The following is a 20,478-nucleotide window of genomic DNA, read 5'->3' as shown; positions in this document are numbered from 1 at the left end:
GTTGGGAGGGACCTTGGAGATCATCCAGTGCCATGGCAGGGACACCTCCCACTATCCCAGGTGCTCCAAGCTGGCCTTGGGCACTTCCAGGGATGTCAGACAGCCACAGCTTCTCTGGGAAACATGTGGAGTCCTTCCCCAGTGGATTATCCATGAATTCTCTCCAAGCCCAGCTCCTCCAGAGCAGAATTCCTGGAGGTCCAACAGTGACAACAGTGACATTACTGGAAGTGGGAATCTGGGAGTCACCAGAGGTGTCACGGTGGGAGGCTGTGGGAGCACCATCCCTTGGGATATCCCCCTGACTCCCCCTCACCCGTGCTGGTGTTTTGCAGCCCACCCGGACCCCCACATCATCGGCGTCCGGCGGCACCGCCGGGCCCTCGGGCTCGGCCTCGGCGTCCGGCGGGGAGATGAGCAGCAGCGAGCCCGGCACGCCCGCCCAGACCCCGCTGGTGGCCCCCGTCATCCCCACGCCCTCCCTCGGCTCCCCGGGGGCACCGCCCGTCCCCTCGCCCACCAAGGTGAGCCGTGCCCAGGTGAGATCTGCCCTGAGCCGCGCCCAGGTGAGCGCTGCGCTCTGCCCGTGCTCCCCAGAGGGCAGGAGAGAAAACTGCACCCAGCACCGGGAGGATGAGGAGGAGGTGCCCTGGAGGGTCCTGGGGGTGGTCACTGGGCTGTGGGAGGAGCAGTGGGACTGGTCAGAGCTGGCCAGGACTGAGGAAGCGGCAGCAAAGCTCCGAGGCCACTTCCAAAGAGAATTCCCAGTGCACCTCCATCCCTTCCCAAATCCCTGTGGACACGGGTGGCATCGGAGCGGTTTGGCAGGGTTGAGGTCTGAGGCAGGGCTTGATCCTGTTCAATCCAGAGGGTCCAGTTGGCAGCACCCACTGATGCTGGGAGAACTGGGGTGGAGGGACCAGCAGAGATGCACTGGGGCCCCTCCTGCCTTGGAATGCAAAGCCCACCTGGAAAGATGCAGTATTTCCCAAATTCAGGGATTTTTAATCATTACAGAGTTATTCCCGTTTTGATCTTTAAAAAACTTTTTCATCATTTCCATCCTGCTTTGATTAATGAGTTAATTAGAGCTTGGGAGAGATTTGGGGCACAAGGCCAGGGAGGGAGTAGCAGGAGAGAGCAAGGCTCTGGGATTGTGTGTGGAAGGGAGAGCTGGGGAAGGCACCCCAGGGTGGGAATAGGGGATGTCCCCACCCATGTCCCCATTCCCAGAGCTCTCTGGTAACTGGTTTCTGTAGCTGGGTGCAGAAGTGGCTTTTTTGGGGACATCAGGATGTCCAGGCTGGGAAAGCAGCAGAGGAGGAATCCACGGGAGGTTCTGGATTTTTCCAAGACCTGCTCCTTGCTGTCACCCAGCTTTGGGATTTGAAGCTTTAGCCCCTGTGGCTGCTGCCAGGGAGGGAGGTGACATCCCTTTGTCCCTGCAGCCCTTCCTTTGGGCAATGCTGGCATCAGCCTTTCCCTGCCCTGGGAGCTGAGCTGCTGAAAAAGGACCTGGATCAGTTTTCCCTGGGGGGAGATCACCTGGGAACGATGTGGATGCTGCAGTGAGATCAGGCAGCCGCAGCTTCTCTGGGCAACCTGTGCCAGGGCTTCCCCACCCTCACAGCCAGGAATTCCTTCCCAAAATCCCATCTGCTGCTCCAGGCCCTTGTCCCAAGTCCCTCTCTTCTCAAACTGGCCTAGTTTCGATGACCAAAGTCAGGCCAGGTTCCCTGGGCTTCCAGAAACATCCCCAGAGCTCTGTCCAAAGGTTGTCCTTGCTCCTTCCCTAATTTTTGGCTCGATGTTGTAGGAGGAGGAGAATCTCCGAGCTCAGGTCAGGGACCTTGAGGAGAAGCTGGAGACACTGAAAATCAAGAGGAATGAGGACAAGGCAAAGCTCAAGGAGCTGGAGAAGTACAAGATCCAGCTGGAGCAGGTGCAGGAATGGAAGAGCAAAATGCAGGAGCAGCAGGCTGACCTCCAGAAACGCTTAAAGGAGGCCAAGAAGGTGAGTGAGTGTCCTGGGAATGGCACAGTGCCTGCAGAGGTGACTGCAGGAGGAATTCCAGCCCTGACAAACCTTTCTGGGAGGAAATTTTCCCAATGTCCAACTAAACCTCCCCTGGTGCAACTCGAGGTCTTTTCCTCTGCTCCGAATTGCCGTTGGGTGTATCTGGAAATCAGGCTGAGCCAAGGTGGGATTTGAATTCCTTATTCCCTCTCTTTCCAGGTGCTTCCCTCTTCCTTCTCTCTGCAGATGTTTCCCCCTTCTCTCAGTCTCTCCAGGTGCTTCCACCTTCCCTCTCTCTCTCCAGGAGTTCCAGGTGCTTCCCTTTCCCCCTCACCTGTGCCTGCAGCTCCCAGGATTCCATCCAAGCAGCCAAGGAGCGTTTCCTTCTCCCTGCCCTACTTTCCACAGTGGATTCCCGGTTTCTTTCCCCAGGGATTTATCTGTCTGCTCCAGTATTCCCTGTCTCCTTACCTTTGTCCTCACCTGCAGATGCTTCTCCTGCCAGGCTCTGTGGGTGTGGAGCAGGGAGGAGAGGGACACTCTGGAGCGGTGGGCTGTCCTCTCCCATCCCAGATAACCCAGTGTACATTGTATTTTGGGAGAGTCTTGATGGACAATAATTTCCTGAGGGCTGTTGTGGGGGTTTCTCCAGAGTTGTGGGGTCCCCTCACCTGCTCTGCTTGCCCACAGGAAGCCAAGGATGCCCTGGAAGCCAAGGAAAGGTACATGGAGGAGATGGCAGACACAGCCGATGCCATCGAGATGGCCACGCTGGACAAGGAGATGGCTGAGGAGAGGGCAGAGTCCCTGCAGCAGGAGGTGGATTCCCTCAAGGAGAAGGTGGAATACCTCACCATGGACCTGGAGATCCTCAAGCACGAGATTGAGGAGAAAGGTGGGAAGGGAGAAGGACTTTGGGCTTGGAGAATGGGGAATGAAGTGGGGTTAGGTGGGATGTTGGGAAGGAATTCTTCTCTGTGAGGGTCCCAAGGCCCTGGAATGAATTCTTCCAGAGAAGCTGTGGCTGCTCCAACCCTGGAAGTGTCCAAAGCCAGGTTGGATGGGGCTTGGAGCTCCCTGGATAGTGAGAGGTGTTCTTGCCCATGGCAAGGGGTGGGAATGGGTGGGATTTAAGGTCCCTTCCCACCCAAACCAGTCTGGCATTCTGGGATTCTGATTCCTTCTTTCCTCCACAGGCTCTGACGGAGCAGCATCCAGCTACCAGGTCAAACAGCTGGAGGAGCAGAACGCCAGGCTCAAGGAGGCTCTTGTCAGGTGGAGGCCCACCTGTGCTTCCCCAAATTCCTTCCCAGGCCTCTTGTGCTCCCTAAGTCTGAGAGCACCAATCCAAATCCTTCTCTGGAGTGGCCCATGTCATTCCTGCTGATGGCTCTGGAATCTTTGCCAAGCTCTTAAAGCATCCACAGGGAAGGGAGGGTCCCTTGTCACAGAGGGGTGGTGGGGATGGGGACAGTGAGCCACTCCAGACCATTCCCATGCCTCATTCCCTATGGATGTGGTGCTTGGTATCCCAACACTGTTCTCCAGACCCTGCCCAACCCTGGGATGTACCTTTCCCTGGATGATCCCACCTTCCAGGGCTTGGAGGCTTGAGGGCTTTTTATTTGGGAATCCACAGCCAAGAAGTTCAGATGGGACCTGTCTCTTGGTGTAAATGAGCTGGATTTTGGGAACGTTGCTCATGTCCCCACCAGGGAGGGGCAGGTGGGGATGGATGAGCTCTGTTATCCTGGCTGGGGCACACAGGGGCTCTTGGGAGGGCCCAGGTACTCCTGGGCTGGCCCTGACAGGACCTGTGGCTGTCCCAGGATGCGGGACTTGTCTGCCTCGGAGAAGCAGGAGCACGTGAAGCTCCAGAAGCAGATGGAGAAGAAGAACACGGAGCTGGAGTCGCTGCGGCAGCAGCGGGAGAAGCTGCAGGAGGAGGTGAAGCAGGCAGAGAAGACGGTGGATGAACTCAAGGAGCAGGTGAGGGACAGGTGGGATGGGATATTTGGGACTATCCGTGGACATTTGGGCCAGTTTGGGGACATTTGGGGCACTGAGACTCCTGAACATCCCACTGCAGGAAGCAACACTCCTGGTCCCACATTCCCTAATTCCAAACCCTGTTCCAGCAGCAGGGCTGTGCTGGGCTCTGTCTGGAGGTGGGGTGTGGCCTGGAGCAGGGATGGATTGGGATGTGTGTCCTGGAGCAGGGAGGGATTGGGATGTGTGTCCTGGAGCAGGGAGGGATTGGGATGTGTGTCCTGGAGCCGGGAGGGATTGGGATGTGTGTCCTGGCAGGGATAGATTGGGATGTGTGTCGAGCAGGGATGGATTGGGATGTGTGTCCTGGCAGGTGGATGCAGCGTTGGGTGCTGAGGAGATGGTGGAGACTCTGACAGAGAGAAACCTGGATCTGGAGGAGAAGGTCCGGGAGCTGCGTGAGACCGTCGGGGACCTGGTAAGGCAGAATCCCCTGGGATAACAGCTTCTGCATCCCCTGGGATAACAACTGCTGAATCCTTTGGGATAACAGCTTCTGAATCCCTGGGATAACAACTGCTGAATCCCCTGAGATAACAGCTGCTGAATCCCCTGAGATAACAGCTGCTGAATCCCCTGAGATAACAGCTTGCTGAATCCCCTGGGATAACAGCTGCTCCAGGGGGTTGGGATGAGGAGCTGGCATGATGGAGCCAGAGGGATTTGGAGAATCTTTCCAGAGTGCCAGGACACATCCGAGGCACACTGTGTGACTTTGTCCCCTCGGTGCCACCTCCCTGCAGGAAGCCATGAACGAGATGAACGATGAGCTGCAGGAGAACGCCCGGGAGACGGAGCTGGAGCTGCGGGAGCAGCTGGACATGGCCACGGCGCGCGTGCGCGAGGCCGAGAAGCGCGTGGAGGCCGCGCAGGAGACCGTTGCTGACTACCAGCAGACCATCAAGAAGTACCGGGAGCTCACGGCTCACCTGCAGGTGTGTCCCCGTGGGACACCTCCAGCCCCTCCTGGAGCTCACCTGGAGGCCAGGAGAGCCAGAGGGAGCAGCCCCTGGGAGTGTCCTGGGTATGGCAGGATACAGCTTGGAGCTGAGTGGGTTCTTCCTGGAGCTTCCATAGGGACCCCCACAGGGCCTTCTCCTACAGGGATAGGCTGGGAGAGTTGGGAATGTCCATGAAGACTTCAAGGAGACCTCAAAGCCCCTTCAGTGCCTTAAAGGGGCTCCAGGAGAGCTGGAGAGGGACTTGGGACAAGGGTTGGAGGGACAGGACATAGGGGATGGCTTTCCACTGGAGATTTAGATGAGGTATTGGGAAAAAATTCTTCCCTGTGGGGATTATCCCAGCCCTGGGCTCAGGTCTGCTGGCAGGGAAGGGAGCTGGGGAATGAGCCTGTGGATATTCCTGGACTAGAACACTGTTGGTACCTCTCCCTCCCCTCCTTCACTGGGTGATGCACAAGGAGCCCCCCAAGGAGGAGGTGCTGGGAGGTTTGGGGAGGGGCTCGCTGGAGGTGTGGGGGTCCTTGATCTCCATGTCCCTGTGTCCCTGTGGCCAGGATGTGAACCGGGAGCTGATGAGCCAGCAGGAAGCATCTGCGGAGAAGCAGCAGCAGCCGCCCCCCGAGATGTTCGACTTCAAGATCAAATTTGCAGAGACAAAAGCTCACGCCAAGGTAGGGCCAGCAGGAGACCTGGATGGGCTTATCCATGCCCTGGGACAGGCTCCAGGGTATTCCCAGAGTTGAGGCTGTCCCTGGATCCCTGGAAGTGTCCAAGGCCAGGTTGGACAGGGCATGGAGCAACCTGGACTAGTGGGAGGTGTCCCTGCCCATGGCAGGGGCTGGAATGAGATGGGCTTTAAGGTCCTTCCAACCCAAACCATTCCAGGATTTTGGAGCCTTTCTGCTCTGGAGTGAGGCTGGGAGAGCTGGGAATGTTCCCTTGGAGAGGGGAAGGCTCAGGGGAGAGCTCAGAGCCCCTTGCAGGGCCTAAAGTGGCTCCAGGAGAGCTGGAGAGGGACTGGGGACAAGGGATGGAGGGATAGGAGCCAGGGAATGGCTCCCACTGGGAAAGGGGAGATTTAAATGGGATATTGGGAAAAATTCTTCCCTGTGAGGGTGGTGAGGCCCTGGAAGGGATTTCCCAGAGAAACCCATCCCTGGAAGTGCCCAAGGCCAGGCTGGAGCACCCTGGGACAGTGGAAGGTGTCCCTGCCCGTGGCATGGGGTGACACCGGGTGGGCTGGGAGATCCCAGACAGGCCTTGAGGCATTGTCCAAGGAGCAGGACTCCATGATTGACCCCCCTGAGCTGGCTGTGCCGGGGGGGCTCGGAGGGAGCAGCCAGGTGACTCCGTGTCCCTCAGGCCATCGAGATGGAGCTGCGTCAGATGGAAGTGCAGCAGGCCAACCGCCACGTGTCCCTCCTCACCTCCTTCATGCCCGACAGCTTCCTGCGGCACGGCGGCGACCACGACTGCGTCCTGGTGCTCCTGCTCATCCCACGCCTCATCTGCAAGGTGGGACAGCCTGGGGACAACCCCTGGGTGCCAAACGACACCTTTGTCCCCAGGCAGATTGGGGGTTTTGGGTGTTCACTGCTGGAGAACTTCCCAAAGTTCTTGAGTGACTGGAGCTGCCATCCCTGGTGGGGTTCAGGTGGGATATTGGGAAAATTCCTTCTGGAAAGGGGTGCCCAGACCTGGTACAGCTGCTCAGGGCAGTGTGGAGTCCCCATTCCTGGGGGATTTAACAGCTCTGTGGATGTGGCTCAGGACACTGTTCAGTCCCCATTCCTGATGGGATTTAACAGCTCTGTGGATGTGGCTCAGGACACTGTGCAGTCCCCATTCCTGATGGGATTTAACAGCTCTGTGGATGTGGCTCAGGGCAGTGTGGAGTCCCCATCCCTGGGGGGATTTAACAGCTCTGTGGATGTGGCTCAGGACAGTCTGGAGTCCCCATTCCTGATGGGATTTAATAGCCCTGTGGATGTGGCTCAGGGCAGTGTGGAGTCCCCATTCCCAGGGGATTTAACAGCTCTGTGGATGTGGCACTTGGGGACACGGTCAGTGGTGTTGCTGGGGGAACAGTTGGACTCGATGGTCTCAAAGGACTTTTCCAACTGAAATAATTCCTTGATTCCACGATTATAAAATGGTCTGGGAGAAGGGAAGGGGAGGAAGCAGCCAGGGGTGGCGACTGAGTGGTGAGAGCGCTCAGTGGCCACCTTGCAAGGACAGGTCACTTTTTGGGGGTGCAGGGGCTGTTACCCACGGCTCAGCAGGACACAGCAGGGAGGTATGGGATGCCCTGAAGGATTTCCCTGTCTCCTCCAGGCCGAGCTGATCAGCAAACAGGCGCAGGAGAGGTTCGAGCTGAGCGAGAGCTGCGCGGAGCGGGCGGGGCTGCGCGGAGCCCCCGGCGAGCAGCTCAGCTTCGCCGCCGGCCTCGTCTATTCCCTGAGCCTGCTGCAGGCCACGCTGCACAAATACGAGCAGTGAGTACCCGCCCCGCCCCTGCCCTCCCTCCGCGGGCGGAGTTCCAGGGCTTTGGGCGGCCGGGCTGGGAAAGAGTGGTGGGGTCGCTTTTATTTCCTTGCCATGGGGTCGTTTCTCTGCGAGCCTCCTTGTGTGTCCTAACCAAGGGGTGAGGTGGGAAGGGATTTTGGGAGAAAAAGCAGTGGGATCCCTTTCTCCATGAGCTCTCTGTGTCCCTCAAGAGATCACATGGATCTTGGGAACTGGGCTCTAAAAAAGCTCTGGGATCCCTTTTTCCATGACCTCTCAGTGTCCCTCTCAAAGGGTGACATGGGAAGGGATTTTGGGAGCCAGGCTAGAAAAACCAGCAGAACCCCTTATTCCCATGTGAGGATCCCCTTCTCCATGACCTCTTTGTGTCCTTCCCAAAGGGTCACTTGGGCAGGGATTTTGGGAACCAGGCTAGAAAAAAGCAGTGGGATCCCTTTATTCCCTTATAAGGATCCCCTTCTCCATGACCTCTTTGTGTCCTTCCCAAATGGTGACTTGGGAAGGGATCTTGGGAGCCAGGCTAGAAAAAACCAGCAGGGTCCCCTTCTCTGTGACCTCTGTGTGTCCTTCCCAAAGGGTGACATGAGAAGGGATCTTGGGAACCAGGCTAGAAAAAAGCAGTGGGATCCCTTTATTCCCTTATGAGGATCCCCTTCTCTGTGACCTCTCCGTGTCCTTCCCATGAGATGACACATGAAGGAATTTTGGAAACCAGGCTAGAAAAAGGTGGCAGGATTCCTTTCTCTGTGACCTCTCTGTGTCCTTTCCAATGGGTGACACATGAAGGAATTTTGGGATCCAGGCTAGAGAAGAAGGATGGGTTCCCCTTCTCCTTCTCAAGAGCTGACACATGGAGGAATTTTGTGAGCCACTCTAGAAAAATCCAGCAGGATCCCCTTCTCTGTGACCTCTGTGTGTCCTTCCCATGAGGTGACATGGGAAGGAATTTTGGGAGCCAGGCTACAAAGAAGCAGCAGGATCCCTTTATTCCCTTGTGGGGGTTCCCATCTCCATGAACCTCCTGGCATCCCCCTGGGAAGGACCTCCAGCCCCAGCCAGGTCACAGCTGTGTCCCTGTCCCCAGGCCAGCAATGCCTCAGGGCTCTGATTTCCCACGTCCTGCCCAGAGATGTCCCCCAGCCCCTCGTCCCTGTCCCCTCAGGGCCCTGAACCGCTGCAGTGTGGAGGTGTACAAGAAGGTGGGGACCCTGTACCCCGAGATGAGCGTCCACGAGCGCTCCCTGGACTTCCTGATCGAGCTGCTGCACAAGGACCAGCTGGACGAGACCGTCAACGTGGAGCCGCTCACCAAAGCCATCAAGTACTACCAGGTGGGGCTGGGGGTGGTGATGCTGGGGGCAGGTGCCACCTCACCTGTTGGACATGGGTCAGCTGGGATTTAGCTCCTTTTGGCAGCCCTTTCCTTTGGGTGTTGTCCCCCAGGTGACTGTGGCTGTGTCCCCTGCTCTGTGTCCCCAGGGGATGTGGTTCTCCCACCCCACACTCCTTCTTTCCATGGAATTAAGCACCACCAGCTCTTTTGGGGCACTGTTGTTATTTCCATTTAAAAAATGGCCCAAACCCTCAAAATTTGGGGTTTTTTTGAGTGTTGGATTTTTCCATGTGGATGCTGATTCTGCCATTCCCACAGCACCTGTACAGCATCCACCTGGCTGACCAGGCTGAAGACTGCACCCTGCAGCTGGCTGACCACATCAAGGTGAGTAGGGACAGCCCTTCCCTGATCCCTCTTTTCCACCTTTGTGTCCCCCAGGATCCCTGTGGGAGGGGATGTGTCCCTGCTGCCACTCCCAGTGGTGGCACTGGGGTCAGGGAATGGGGATATGAGGATGAGAAGAGCAGGAATGGGAATGCAGAGACCCTCCTGTCTCAGGGTGGGGGTTGTATCCTGGATTTCCCAAGGGAAGAACCAGCATCCTGCACCCCTGGATAAAACCAAAACAGATCAGAAATAGGCTGACTGCCTCAGCCCATTCCCCTGCTCCTAAAAATCCTGGGGTGGTGGCAGGGTCCATCCTGGAATTCCTGGGACTGAAGTCCCAGTGTGCCCTGGAACCCCTTCTGTCCCTGTCCCTGTCCCTGTGCTGAGGGTCCCTGTGCCTGTGCCCACAGTTCACCCAGAGTGCCTTGGACTGCATGGGGGTGGAGGTGTGCCGGCTGCGGGCCTTCCTCCAGGTAGGATCTTCCTCCAGGTAGGATCTTCCTCCGGGTAGCACCTGCCAGGATGGCTGGGCACGTGCCAGCTCCTGCTGTTCCTATGTCCCCATGTCTGAGATCCCTTCTTGTCCCTCTGTCTGAGGTCCTTCCCTGTCTCTCATGTCCCTCTGAGGTCCCTCTCTCTCCCTGTGTCTGTCAGAGCTCCCCCTCCCTAAGGTCCCTCTGTGTCCCCTTGTCACTCTGTGTCCCTCTGAGATCTCTCCATGTCCCTGTCTTTCCCTGTGACCTTCTGAGGTCCTTCTGTCTACAGTCCCTCTGTGTCCCCATGTCCCTCTGTTCCCCTGTCCCTCTAAGTTCTCTCGGTGTCCCCACATCCTTCTGTCCCTGTGTCCCTCTGAGGTCCATCTGAGTCCCTCTGTCCCTGTGCCCCTGTGTGTCCCCGTGTCCCTCTGAGGTCCCCATGTCCCAGTGTCCCTCTGAGGTCCCTCTGTGTCCCCAGGCTGGGCAGGAGGCGGCCGACCTGGCCATCCTGCTCAAGGACCTGGAGACGTCCTGCAGCGACATCCGCCAGTTCTGCAAGAAGATCCGGCGCCGCATGCCAGGCACGGACGCGCCGGGAATTCCGGCAGCCCTGGGCTTCGGAGCGCAGGTGAGGGGACAGGGACACCCCCCAGGCCACCCCTCAGGCACAAACTGGGAGCTGTGGGATGCACTGGGCTGGCAGCAAACGCCCTGGGGAAGCTGGGCAGCAGCTCAGGGCAGAGGGAGGTGGTGTGGGCTGAGCTGGGATCATGGAATCAGGGACTGGTTTGGGTTGGGAAATCCCACAGAGATCCCTGAGTCCAGCCATGCCCCAGCACTGCCAAGGCCATCACTAACTGTGTCCCCAAGTGCCACATCTACGTGGATGTTAAATCCCCCCAGGGTTGGGGACTTCCCCCTGTCCTGGGCAGTTGTGCCAGGGCTGGACAGCCCTTCCCAGGAGGAATTTTCCCAGTATCCAGTCTGGGCACAGCCTGAGGCCGTTCCCTCTCCTCCTGTCTCTGTTCCCTGGGATAAGATCCCAAATTCACCCCGCGGCTGTCCCCTCCTGCCAGGAGTTGTGCAGAGCCACAAGGTCCCCCCGAGCCTCCTTTGCTCCAGGCTGAGCCCCTGCCCAGCTCCCTCAGCCCCTCCTGGGGCTCCATCCCTGGACATGACGGAGGTGGCATCTGGATTTTGTGTTCCCATCTCAGATGGAGAGCTGGATTCACACCCAAGACCCCTTCCCTCCATCTTCCTGCTATTTCCCCCAATCCTGGTGACAATTCCAGGGCAGGTGTAGACTCCAGGAGCCCACTTGCCATTCCCAGTGATCCCGCTCTGCCCTGCCAGGTGTCGGACACGCTGCTGGAGTGCCGGAAGCACCTGACGTGGGTGGTGGCCGTGCTGCAGGAGGTGGCGGCGGCCGGGGCGCAGCTGATCGCGCCGCTGGCCGAGAACGAGGGGCTGCCGGCGCCGCGCCTCGAGGAGCTGGCCTTCAAAGTCAGCGAGCAGGTGGGCATCCTCCACCACTGCCAGCTGGGCATCCCTCCCACCATTCCCAGCTGGGCATCCTCCACCACTGCCAGCTGGGACATCCCTCCCACCATTCCCAGCTGGGCATCCTCCACCACTGCTAGGTGGGGCATCCTCCACCACTGCCAGCTGAGACATCCCTCCCACCATTCCCAGGTGGGGCACCCTTCACCATTCCTAGCTGGGCATCCTCCACCAATGCCAGGTGGGGCATCCCTCTCACCATTCCCAGCTGGGACATCCCTCCCACCATTCCTAGCTGGGCATCCTCCACCACTCCCAGCTGGGACATCCCTCCCACCATTCCAGGTGGGCATCCTCCACCACTGCCAGCTGGGCATTCTTCACCACTCCCAGCTGGGCATCCTCCACCACTGCCAGCTGGGCATCCTCCACCATTCCCAGCTGGGCATCCTCCACCACTGCCAGCTGGGACACCCCTCCCACCATTCCCCGGTGGGGCATCCTCCACCATTCCTGGTGGAGCACCCTTCCCACCATTCCCAGGTGGAACGTGGCCAGGGAATGCCACACGTGCATGGTGCCTTGCCCTGTGCTGTCCCTGCAGCTCCATGGTCTCCCTGAGGGGATGTGCTGGGGTGTCCCATCCATATTCCCACATTCTATGGGGTAGAATGATCATGGGGAATTCTTGTAGAGAGAGGAAAGGTCCTCCCTGAGCCTCGTTTTCTCCAGGCTGAGCCCCCTCAGCTCTCCAGAGCCTTTTCTATCTCTTTCCCTGCACACAATGGATGTGGTGTCTCTGAATTTTGTGCTGGTTTTGGTGTCATGGTGAAGGGACAAGGAGTGGGTTCTGTGTAAATTGTCCTCTTCTGTTTGGTGTTACTTGGATTTTCATGTGTGGTATTTTTTGCATTTTGTTGGTTGGATTTGTTGATGGAAGTGAAGGTTTTGTGTTGGATGTGGATTTTAAGGATGATCCTTAAACACCAGAGGGACATCCTTAACCATCAAACACCAGTTGTGGGATGTGGGTTGGGGGCTGTGAGCCCAGCCCAGGGCCAACAGCCAGGTCCTTCCTGTCCTTCCCAGATTTATGGCTCCCAGGGCATCAATCCCTACGAGTGCCTGCGCCAGTCCTGCAGCATCCTCATGGCCACCATGAACAAGATGGCCACGGCCATGCAGGAGGGCGAGTACGACGCCGACCGCCCGCAGAACAAGGTGGGCTGGGCTCTGCTCTGGTCACCAGGAGCCTGTGGGTGACCAGCACGGGGAGTTGTGCAGCTGGGCTGTCTGGGATTCTTCCTAAAATCCCGATTGTCCCACTGGTCCAGCCCACACCGCCGGCAGAGCTCCGGGCGGCCGCGCTCCGGGCGGAGATCACGGATGCTGAGGGGCTGGGGCTGAAGCTGGAGGACAGGGAGACGGTCATCAAGGAGCTGAAGAAGTCCCTCAAGATCAAGGTGAGGTGTCCCTCACTGATCCCTGCCTGTCCCTCACCCATCCCCACCTTCCTGGCTGCTGTGGCATTCATCTTCACACTCCTGGTGACTTCCTACCCATGGAGATGCCGATCCCAAGCCCCATCCAGATCTCCTGGGGATGTTTTTCCCCTGGGCAGGGAGGTGCTGCCATCCAGATCTTGCCCCCACCATGTTTTGGGTGCTCAGGGTGGGAGCTGGGAGCTGTTCTGGGTTCCAGCCGTGGGTGCTGGTGATCTGGGGGCTCTGGGGAGCTGTTCTGGGTTCCAGCCGTGGGTGCTGGTGTTTTGGGGGCTCTGGGGAGCTGTTCTGGGTTCCAGCCGTGGGTGCTGGTGTTTTGGGGGCTCCCCCAGCTCCCTGATTCCCTCCCTGCTGCTCCAGGGTGAGGAGCTCAGCGAGGCCAACGTGCGGCTCAGCCTGCTGGAGAAGAAGCTGGACAGCGCGTCCAAGGACGCGGATGACCGCGTGGAAAAGATCCAGACCAAGCTGGACGAGACCCAGACACTGCTCAAAAAGAAGGAGAAGTGAGTTTGGAACAGGGCTGGGGGTGTGGAGCTGGTGGAGCTCATCCAGAGGAAGCCATGGAGCTGCTCCAAGAGCTCTGCTTGGAGCCAGGCTGGGAGAGCTGGGAATGCTCACTTGGAGAAGAGGAGGCTCCAGGGAGAGCTCAGAGCCTCCTGCAGGGCCTAAAGGGGCTCCAGGAGAGCTGGAGAGGGACTGGGGACAAGGGATAAGGGGTCCTGGACAAGCAGCATGCCTGGCTTCACCCATCCCTCCGTGTGCTCTTCCCAGGGAGTTTGAGGAGACCATGGACGCTCTCCAGGCTGACATTGACCAGCTGGAGTCGGAGAAGGTGGAGCTGAAGCAGCGCCTGAACAACCAGTCCAAGAGGACGATTGAGGGGCTGCGGGGAGCCCCGCCCTCGGGCGTGGCCTCCATCGTGTCCGGCATCGCCGGAGGTGAGTGACACGGCCAGAGTGGGGCTGGGGTGTCCTGCTGCCACGGGAGCTCCAGGGGTGATGTGTGACCAGGAGTTTGGGAATGGTGCTCCCACAGCAGCTCCTGGCTCTCATGGAGCCACAGCCTCTCCCACACTCCCAGTCCTGGCTCCCAGGAGTGTTGCTGGCACATTCTCACTCCCAAAGGAGCAGGAGCAGCCTGGGAGCTCCGTGCCAAGCCCCTGGCTCTGTGGGAGCATTGCAGGGGTCCTGCTTGGGTCACTCCCAGCCACTGGGAATGGGGTCAGTCCCAGATATAGCCATGGGAGCCCGGAGCTGATCCAGCCACAGCTCCTCTCCCGCCCAATCCGGGGCTTTAATCCTGATTTTTCTTGTCTCTCCTGGCCCCTCTCCCTGTGCTGCAGAGGAACAGCAGCGAGGTATGGACACACCCTGCATGCAGCCCCAGTGCATGGGGAGGAAATGAAATCCCAGGAGACCCAAACCCTGGGACACAGCTCTGTTTGGGAGTCAGGGAAGGATCCGGGTCCTGCTCGGAGGCTGCTAGCCCAGGAATGCTGGGAAGGGAGGGATGAGCATGGAACTGTGATGGATGTGGAGGGGGGTGACCCCGCAGCTGGAGAGCCTTGGGAAGGGGCACTGGGAGCCGGTGGGACTTCTCCAGGAAGGTGCCACATGTTGGTGACAGTGCCCTGTGCCACCATCACGGGTGGCAGTGCTGATGGCGGTGCCCCCCCGCAGGTGTTGGTGCCGGGCAGGTGCCGGGAGGCGGCTCCGGCCCCGTGCAGGTGAAGGACTCACCCCTCCTGCTGCAGCAGATCGACGCCCTGCAGCTCTCCCTGAAACACCTCAAGAACGAGAACAACCTGCTCAAGGTCAGGGGGAACGGCATGGCATCAGGGTGGGATGGGATCTGTGTGGGATGGGATCAGGGTGGGATGGGATCAGGGTGGGATGGGATCCCTGTGGGATGGGATCAGGGTGGAATGGGATTCCTGTGGGATGTGATCCATGTGGGATGGGATCAGGGTGGGATGTGATCCCTGCGGGATGTGATCTCGGTGGGATTTGATCCCCATGGGATATAGGATGAGCTGCAGAACTGGCTCTCATCTGGAGTGCTCCAGGGGAAGGGGCTGAGGGCAGGGTCAGCACTGGGAGCTGGGCATGCTGGTGGAACTGGGGGTGCTGCTGATGTCCCTGCCAGCCCTGGTCGCCTCGGTGCAGATGCCACTGGCACAACCTGATTGATTCATTGATCGATTGATTGATTAATGAACACCCCATGGGGCAGATAACCCAATTAACCAACTATTCTAATGGCTACTAATTCTAATGGATATTAATTCACGGACGGGATGGAGCAGCCCATTAAATCCAGCCAGCTCCACGTGCAAGGGACACCCACAGAGACCATCCCTGCTGTCCTTAGCAGCGTTTTACCCCCTGCTTTCACCGATTTCCCACCTTTCCCCGGTGCTTCCCCGTTTCCCGTGCCCCTCACTGTGCTTTCCCGTGGATGCCAGGGTGCCCAGATGAAGCTGGAGCTGGCCAGCCTGGCGCCGCTGCAGGTGCCGCACGTGGCCGTGGCGCGGGAGCGGCCGCCCGAGGGGCTGCCCACGCAGAGCCTCTACCGCAAGACCACGCAGCTGCTGGAGACCCTCTACCAGCTCAGCGCCAACGCCAAGGTGCTGGACATGAGGCAGAGCAAATCCAGTAGGTCCTACAAAAACATTCCTTGGGATTTGAGGGGGTTGGGGCACCTCTGTGTTGTCCCTGTGCCCACAGAAGGAGTGGCAGCGATGTGGCACCCGGAGCGGGGCTCGCTGCGGGGTGGGATCTGCTCTGCTGGCAGCTTTGGGCTGTTTGGGTTGGGTGCCAATGCCTGGCCCTCTCAGGGCCATTGGTGTGTTGGGGACATGTGGCTCGGTGTCCGGGGGATGAGCTGCTCCAGGGTGGCTCAGCCTCCCCCTACTGGGGACCCCCCCAAGCTCTGAAATCCCCCTGGTGCTAATCCAAGGGGGTCAAACCCCCCAAAACCCACCTGGTACCAACCTGAGGAGGTCAAACCCCCCAAAACCCACCTGGTACCAACCTGAGGAGGTCAAACCCCCCAAAACCCACCCAGTGCCAACATGAGGAAGTCAAACCCCCTGAAATCCCCTGGTACCAACCTGAGGAGATCAAATCCCCCAAAACCCACCTGGTACCAGCCTGAATGAGTCAAAGCCCCCAGAACCCACCCAGTACTGACCTGAGGAGGTCAAACCTTCCAAAAGCCACCCAGTGCCAACCCAAGGAGATCAAACCCCCCCAAAACCCACCTGGTACCAGCCTGAGGAGATCAAACCCCCCAAAACCCATCTGGTACCAACCTGATGAGATCAAACCCCCCAAAACCCACCGGGTGCCAGCCTGAGGGGGTCACAGTGCTCAGCTGTGTCCGTGTCCCCCCCGGCCCATCCCTCCCTTCCCACTGTCCGCAGCGAGGAGCTCGTCAGCGCGGCTGCTGGAGCAGACGGCTCGGCTCTGTGCCCTCAAGAACTCCATCGATGCCCTGAAGGTGAGGAAGGGTCTTCTCCAGCATGGGGGCACCTGGTGGCACCCCCAGCCCAGCCCTCCAGCCACCAGGCTGGGGCTGATGGCACCTGGTGGCACTGAGGGGACAGAGTGCTGCCCGTTGCCATTCCTGTTCTCCTCCCAACAGTTGGGTTTGATCCCTCTGATCCCTGCCCAGGGTGGGCCAGGGCTCTGTGGGGTGGGTGAGGGGCTCTGGGGGGTGGGTGAGGGGCTCCGTGGGGTGGGTGAGGAGGGTCCCCCCCGGGTGGACTTTGGGGTGACCTTGCTGTGCCCCAGGATGACACGCTGCGGGAGATGGTTCAGCAGCAGCCGGGCGCCGGCGTCTCCACCACCTTCGGCACCTTCCCGTCCTCCTCCTTCCTCAAGGTGAGAGCCCATCCTGAAGGACCCCAATCCCAAAGGAGTCCCCTAATCTCGAGGGAATCCCATTTCTGAGGGACCAGTCACAAAAACCCCTGTTCCTGAGAGTTCCCCAATTCTGAGGGACACTAATCCTGAGGGGCCCCAATCCCAAGGAACCCCAATCCCAAAGGAGTCCCCTAATCTCGAGGGACCCTCATTCCTCAGGGAACCCCGATTCCAAGAGATGCCAGTCACAAAAAACACCCAGTCCTGAGGGACCCCAATCCCAAGAAACTCCCATCCCAAGGGACCTCTGTTCCTGATCCCCAATTTCGAGGCACCCCCTATTCTGACAAACTCCAATCCCGAGGGATCCCCCATTCCCATGGGATGGGCCGGGTGAGGACCCCCTGCCCCACCCCAGCACCCCATGAGCCGCAACAGCCGCCAGGTCCCATCCCGGGGTGCCCTTGGGGACACTCTGAGCCTGGCGCTGTCCCCGCAGGCCAAGCAGGAGCAGGCGCAGGGCCCGGCGCTGTGCGGGCGGGTGACGATCCCGTGCGCGCCGGGGCACGGCCAGGCCCACCGGGTGCTGCTCACCCCCGACCTGCTCCAGCACCTCCGCCAGCACTTCGTCGCCTGAGCCGCCCCCGAGGGACCCCCGGCCCGCTGTCCCCTCCCTCGGGACTCTCCGTTCCCGCCCAGCCCGACCCCACTCGCGGTGGGAGCCGGAGCCGCTTCCCCCGGGGGGATCCGGGCCCCCCGCGCTGCTCTCGGACACTACAGATCCCCCGGGACCCCCCCGGGACCCCCCCGGGACCCTCGCGGGGCCGGGGCTGCCGCCCCTCCGTGCTCCTGGCATCCAATAAAAATTCCCTGGACGCGCTTCCTGCGCCTGGAACCGGGCACCGGGCGGGGACACTGCGGGGACACTGTGGGAGACACTGCGGGGACACCGCGGGGACACTGTGAGAGACACTGCGGGGACACTGCGGGGGACACGAGGGGCTTCGGGTGGGAGACGGGGAGCATAGAAGGAACTGGAAGGGCACCGGGGGATCACGGAAGGGGACCGGGGGTCACAGGAGGGATTCGAGAGGGGCACTGGGAATCCCGGGAGGGATCTGAGGACCCCAAAGAGCCCCCGGGTGGAACCGCGGCGACATTCGGGGATCCTGGGGTGGCACCGGGAGACATTTGGAGGTCCCGGGTGGGACCAGGGGGACACTTGGAGGGCACTGAGGGTCCCAGGAGGGCACCGGGAGAGCTCTGGGTGCCGGGAGGGGGCGCGGGGCCATTTGGGGTCCCGGGGTGGCACCGCGGGGACAGCGGGGGGGGGGGGCGGGTCCCGCCACGTGCGGCCGCGCGCGCACCAAACTGCGCGGGAAGGGGCGGGGCCGGGGCGCGCGTGCGGGGCTCCCATTGGCCGGCGCGCAGGAAAAGGCGGAACGAAACGCCCCCTCCCGGCTCTGATTGGCAGGCGCTGCCGAAGAGGCGGGGTCAGCCCCTCCTCTCCTTGATTGGCTGCAGGGCGGGCCCATCGAGGGTGGCCCGCTGTGATTGGCGGAGGGCGCGGCGCAGTGTGCGCTGATTGGTGGAGGAGGGAGGGGACTGGGTTCCGGCGGGGACAGCGCGTCAGTTCCGGACGGCGGCGGCGGCGGGAGCACCATGGTGAGTGAGGGGACGGGCCCGCGCCGCATCCGACGGCATCGGGAGAGGGGAGGGACCCAGGAGCCCCCTCCGACCGCATCGGGACGGGCCGGGACCGGCGGGAGGCCGGGGGAGCCGCATCGGGCCGGGCCGGGCGCTCTAGTGGGGCGGCGGCGCGGAGATGGGCGGGAGCGCGGCCCCGGTGCCGCCCCCGGTGAGCGGAGCCCGCGGTGCCGCAGGTGCTGCTGCACGTGCTGTTCGAACATGCGGCCGGGTACGCGCTGTTCGCCGTGCGGGAGGTGGAGGAGATCGGCCTGCTGCTGCCGCAGGTACGGCACCGGCAACGGCGGAGCGGGGACGGGGAGGGACGGGAGCGGACCGGGGCGGGAGGCGGGAATGGCGTGGGGAAGGACAAGAACGGGGATCGGGGTGGTGAGGGCAGGAGGGGACACACCGGGACCGGGGATGGAGAGAGGTGCAAGGAACGGGGTGGCGGGGGGGAAGCGGCGGGGAAGGCGTGGGGGTGGCGGGGGGGTCGCACTGCCGGGGCCGTTCCCCGGGCCCGGGTGTGACCGGAGCCCCCGCCTCCGCCCCGGTTGCCCCGCAGGTGGAGGAGAGCGTCCTCACGCTGGGCAAATTCCACAACGTGGTGAAGCTCGTGGCGTTCTCGCCGTTCCGCTCGGCGCAGAGCGCGCTGGAGAACATGAACGCCGTGTCCGAGGGTGAGCGCGGGGCCGGGGACAGCGGGACCCCCCCGCCTCCCGCGGGGACCCCCGGGCCGCGCTGAGCCCTCCTTGTCCCGCAGGAGTCCTGCACGAGGACCTGCGGCTGCTGCTGGACACGGCGCTGCCCCCCAAGAGGAAGAAGGTGGTGCTGGGGGTGGGCGATGCCAAGATGGGCGCGGCCGTGCTGGAGGAGCTGGGGGTGCAGTGCCAGACCGGGGGCGTCGTGGCCGAGCTCATGCGAGGTGAGTGGGGACAGAGGGGACAGGGGACATTTCAGTGGGGTCCCGGGATTCACCTGGGAGGGGTGAGGGGGATGGGGGGACCCGGTGCCGTGGCTGTGAGGTGTCCCTGGGGCTGCACGTGGTGGCAGCTCGGTGTCTGTGCGGTGGCACCATTGTCCCTTCATGCTGAGCCCATTGTCCCCCCGTGTCCCGCAGGGATCCGGCTGCACTTCCCAGCCCTGGTCCGGGGCCTCACGGCGCAGTCGGCGGCCAAGGCCCAGCTGGGGCTCGGCCACAGCTACTCCCGGGCCAAGGTGAAGTTCAACGTGCACCGGGTGGACAACATGATCATCCAGTCCATCAGCCTGCTGGACCAGCTGGACAAGGACATCAACACCTTCTCCATGCGTGTCCGGTCGGTGGGGATGGATTTTGGGGGGTTTAAAGGGTTGGGGATCCCCTCCCTCCCCATGCTTACCACAGGCAGCCGCCGCCGCTCCGGCCGCCTGTACAGACCGGGGAGGGACAGCAGCTTCCCAAGGGCCACAGGCCGGGCCACAGGGCCATGGCATGGACCAGGGGGACATTTGGGAACGTGGTGGGGCGGCCTGGGGACACACAGAGCTGGGGTGGGGCCGGGGTGGCAGCAGTGACCGTGTCCTGTCCCCGCAGGGAGTGGTACGGGTACCACTTCCCCGAGCTGATCAAGATCGTCCCCGAGAACTCCATGTACTGCCGGGTGGCCAAATTCATCGGGAACCGCCGGGAGCTGAGCGAGGAGAGCCTGGAGGGGCTGGAAGAGATCGTCATGGACAGCGCCAAGGCCCAGGCAATCCTGGAGGCCTCCCGCTCCTCCATGGGTGAGGGGGGCTCTGAGGGGCTCAAGGGGGGCCTGGCCACGTGCCCAGCGCTGCCACTCACCCCGTGCCGCCCCCAGGGATGGACATCTCCCCCCTGGACCTCATCAACATCGAGAGCTTCTCGCGCCGCGTCATCTCGCTGTCCGACTACCGCAAGGGGCTGCAGGAGTACCTGCGCTCCAAGATGAGCCAGGTGGCCCCCAGCCTGTCAGCCCTCATCGGGGAGGTGGTGAGTGTCCCCAGAGACCCCCCTGTCACCTCCCCAGCCGCGGAGATGATGTCAGAGTGAATCTGTCAATCCACTGAGTTGTGCTGCTGACACTTCCACTGCTGATCCCCGGCATGTGGGGACTCTCTGTGCCCTTGGGGGCTTCAGAGCCACCCGTAACCCCCCCATGCTGTCCCCC

General features: G+C 61.0%; 2 protein-coding genes across 3 annotated transcripts in view; both read left to right on the top strand.

Moving 5' to 3' along the window:
* Positions 1–17,494, top strand: part of DCTN1 (dynactin subunit 1) — a 55,261-nt gene extending 37,767 nt beyond the window's left edge. For both annotated transcript variants that reach the window (XM_084204305.1, XM_084204304.1), the window contains 24 exons: positions 336–524; positions 1,817–2,014; positions 2,708–2,912; positions 3,214–3,292; positions 3,847–4,006; positions 4,380–4,484; positions 4,810–5,001; positions 5,583–5,699; positions 6,391–6,543; positions 7,363–7,523; positions 8,717–8,885; positions 9,206–9,274; positions 9,688–9,750; positions 10,232–10,381; positions 11,107–11,268; positions 12,343–12,474; positions 12,588–12,716; positions 13,116–13,258; positions 13,527–13,693; positions 14,435–14,568; positions 15,220–15,409; positions 16,180–16,256; positions 16,550–16,639; positions 17,121–17,494. In XM_084204305.1, coding sequence (XP_084060431.1) covers positions 336–524; positions 1,817–2,014; positions 2,708–2,912; positions 3,214–3,292; positions 3,847–4,006; positions 4,380–4,484; positions 4,810–5,001; positions 5,583–5,699; positions 6,391–6,543; positions 7,363–7,523; positions 8,717–8,885; positions 9,206–9,274; positions 9,688–9,750; positions 10,232–10,381; positions 11,107–11,268; positions 12,343–12,474; positions 12,588–12,716; positions 13,116–13,258; positions 13,527–13,693; positions 14,435–14,568; positions 15,220–15,409; positions 16,180–16,256; positions 16,550–16,639; positions 17,121–17,258 — 3,372 coding nt within the window. In that variant the 3' untranslated portion in view covers positions 17,259–17,494. The remainder of the gene's footprint in view (positions 1–335; positions 525–1,816; positions 2,015–2,707; positions 2,913–3,213; positions 3,293–3,846; positions 4,007–4,379; positions 4,485–4,809; positions 5,002–5,582; positions 5,700–6,390; positions 6,544–7,362; positions 7,524–8,716; positions 8,886–9,205; positions 9,275–9,687; positions 9,751–10,231; positions 10,382–11,106; positions 11,269–12,342; positions 12,475–12,587; positions 12,717–13,115; positions 13,259–13,526; positions 13,694–14,434; positions 14,569–15,219; positions 15,410–16,179; positions 16,257–16,549; positions 16,640–17,120) is intronic.
* Positions 17,495–18,240: 746 nt separating this feature from the next.
* On the top strand, positions 18,241–20,360 carry NOP56 (NOP56 ribonucleoprotein; the record flags this gene model as incomplete). Its single annotated transcript, XM_084205098.1, has 7 exons — positions 18,241–18,286; positions 18,505–18,594; positions 18,873–18,987; positions 19,071–19,232; positions 19,428–19,626; positions 19,884–20,071; positions 20,149–20,360. The coding sequence occupies exons 1-7, from the start codon at positions 18,284–18,286 to the stop codon at positions 20,358–20,360; spliced, it is 969 nt and encodes a 322-aa protein (XP_084061224.1). The 5' UTR covers positions 18,241–18,283.
* Between the last annotated feature and the right edge of the window lie 118 nt (positions 20,361–20,478).

The sequence above is a fragment of the Fringilla coelebs genome, assembly GCF_963513975.1.
Source record: "Fringilla coelebs genome assembly, chromosome: 4".
In the NCBI taxonomy this organism is placed as follows: Eukaryota; Metazoa; Chordata; class Aves; order Passeriformes; family Fringillidae; genus Fringilla; species Fringilla coelebs.
Note: the sequence above shows the minus strand (reverse complement) of the source record. Positions and strands in the feature narration are given on the sequence as shown.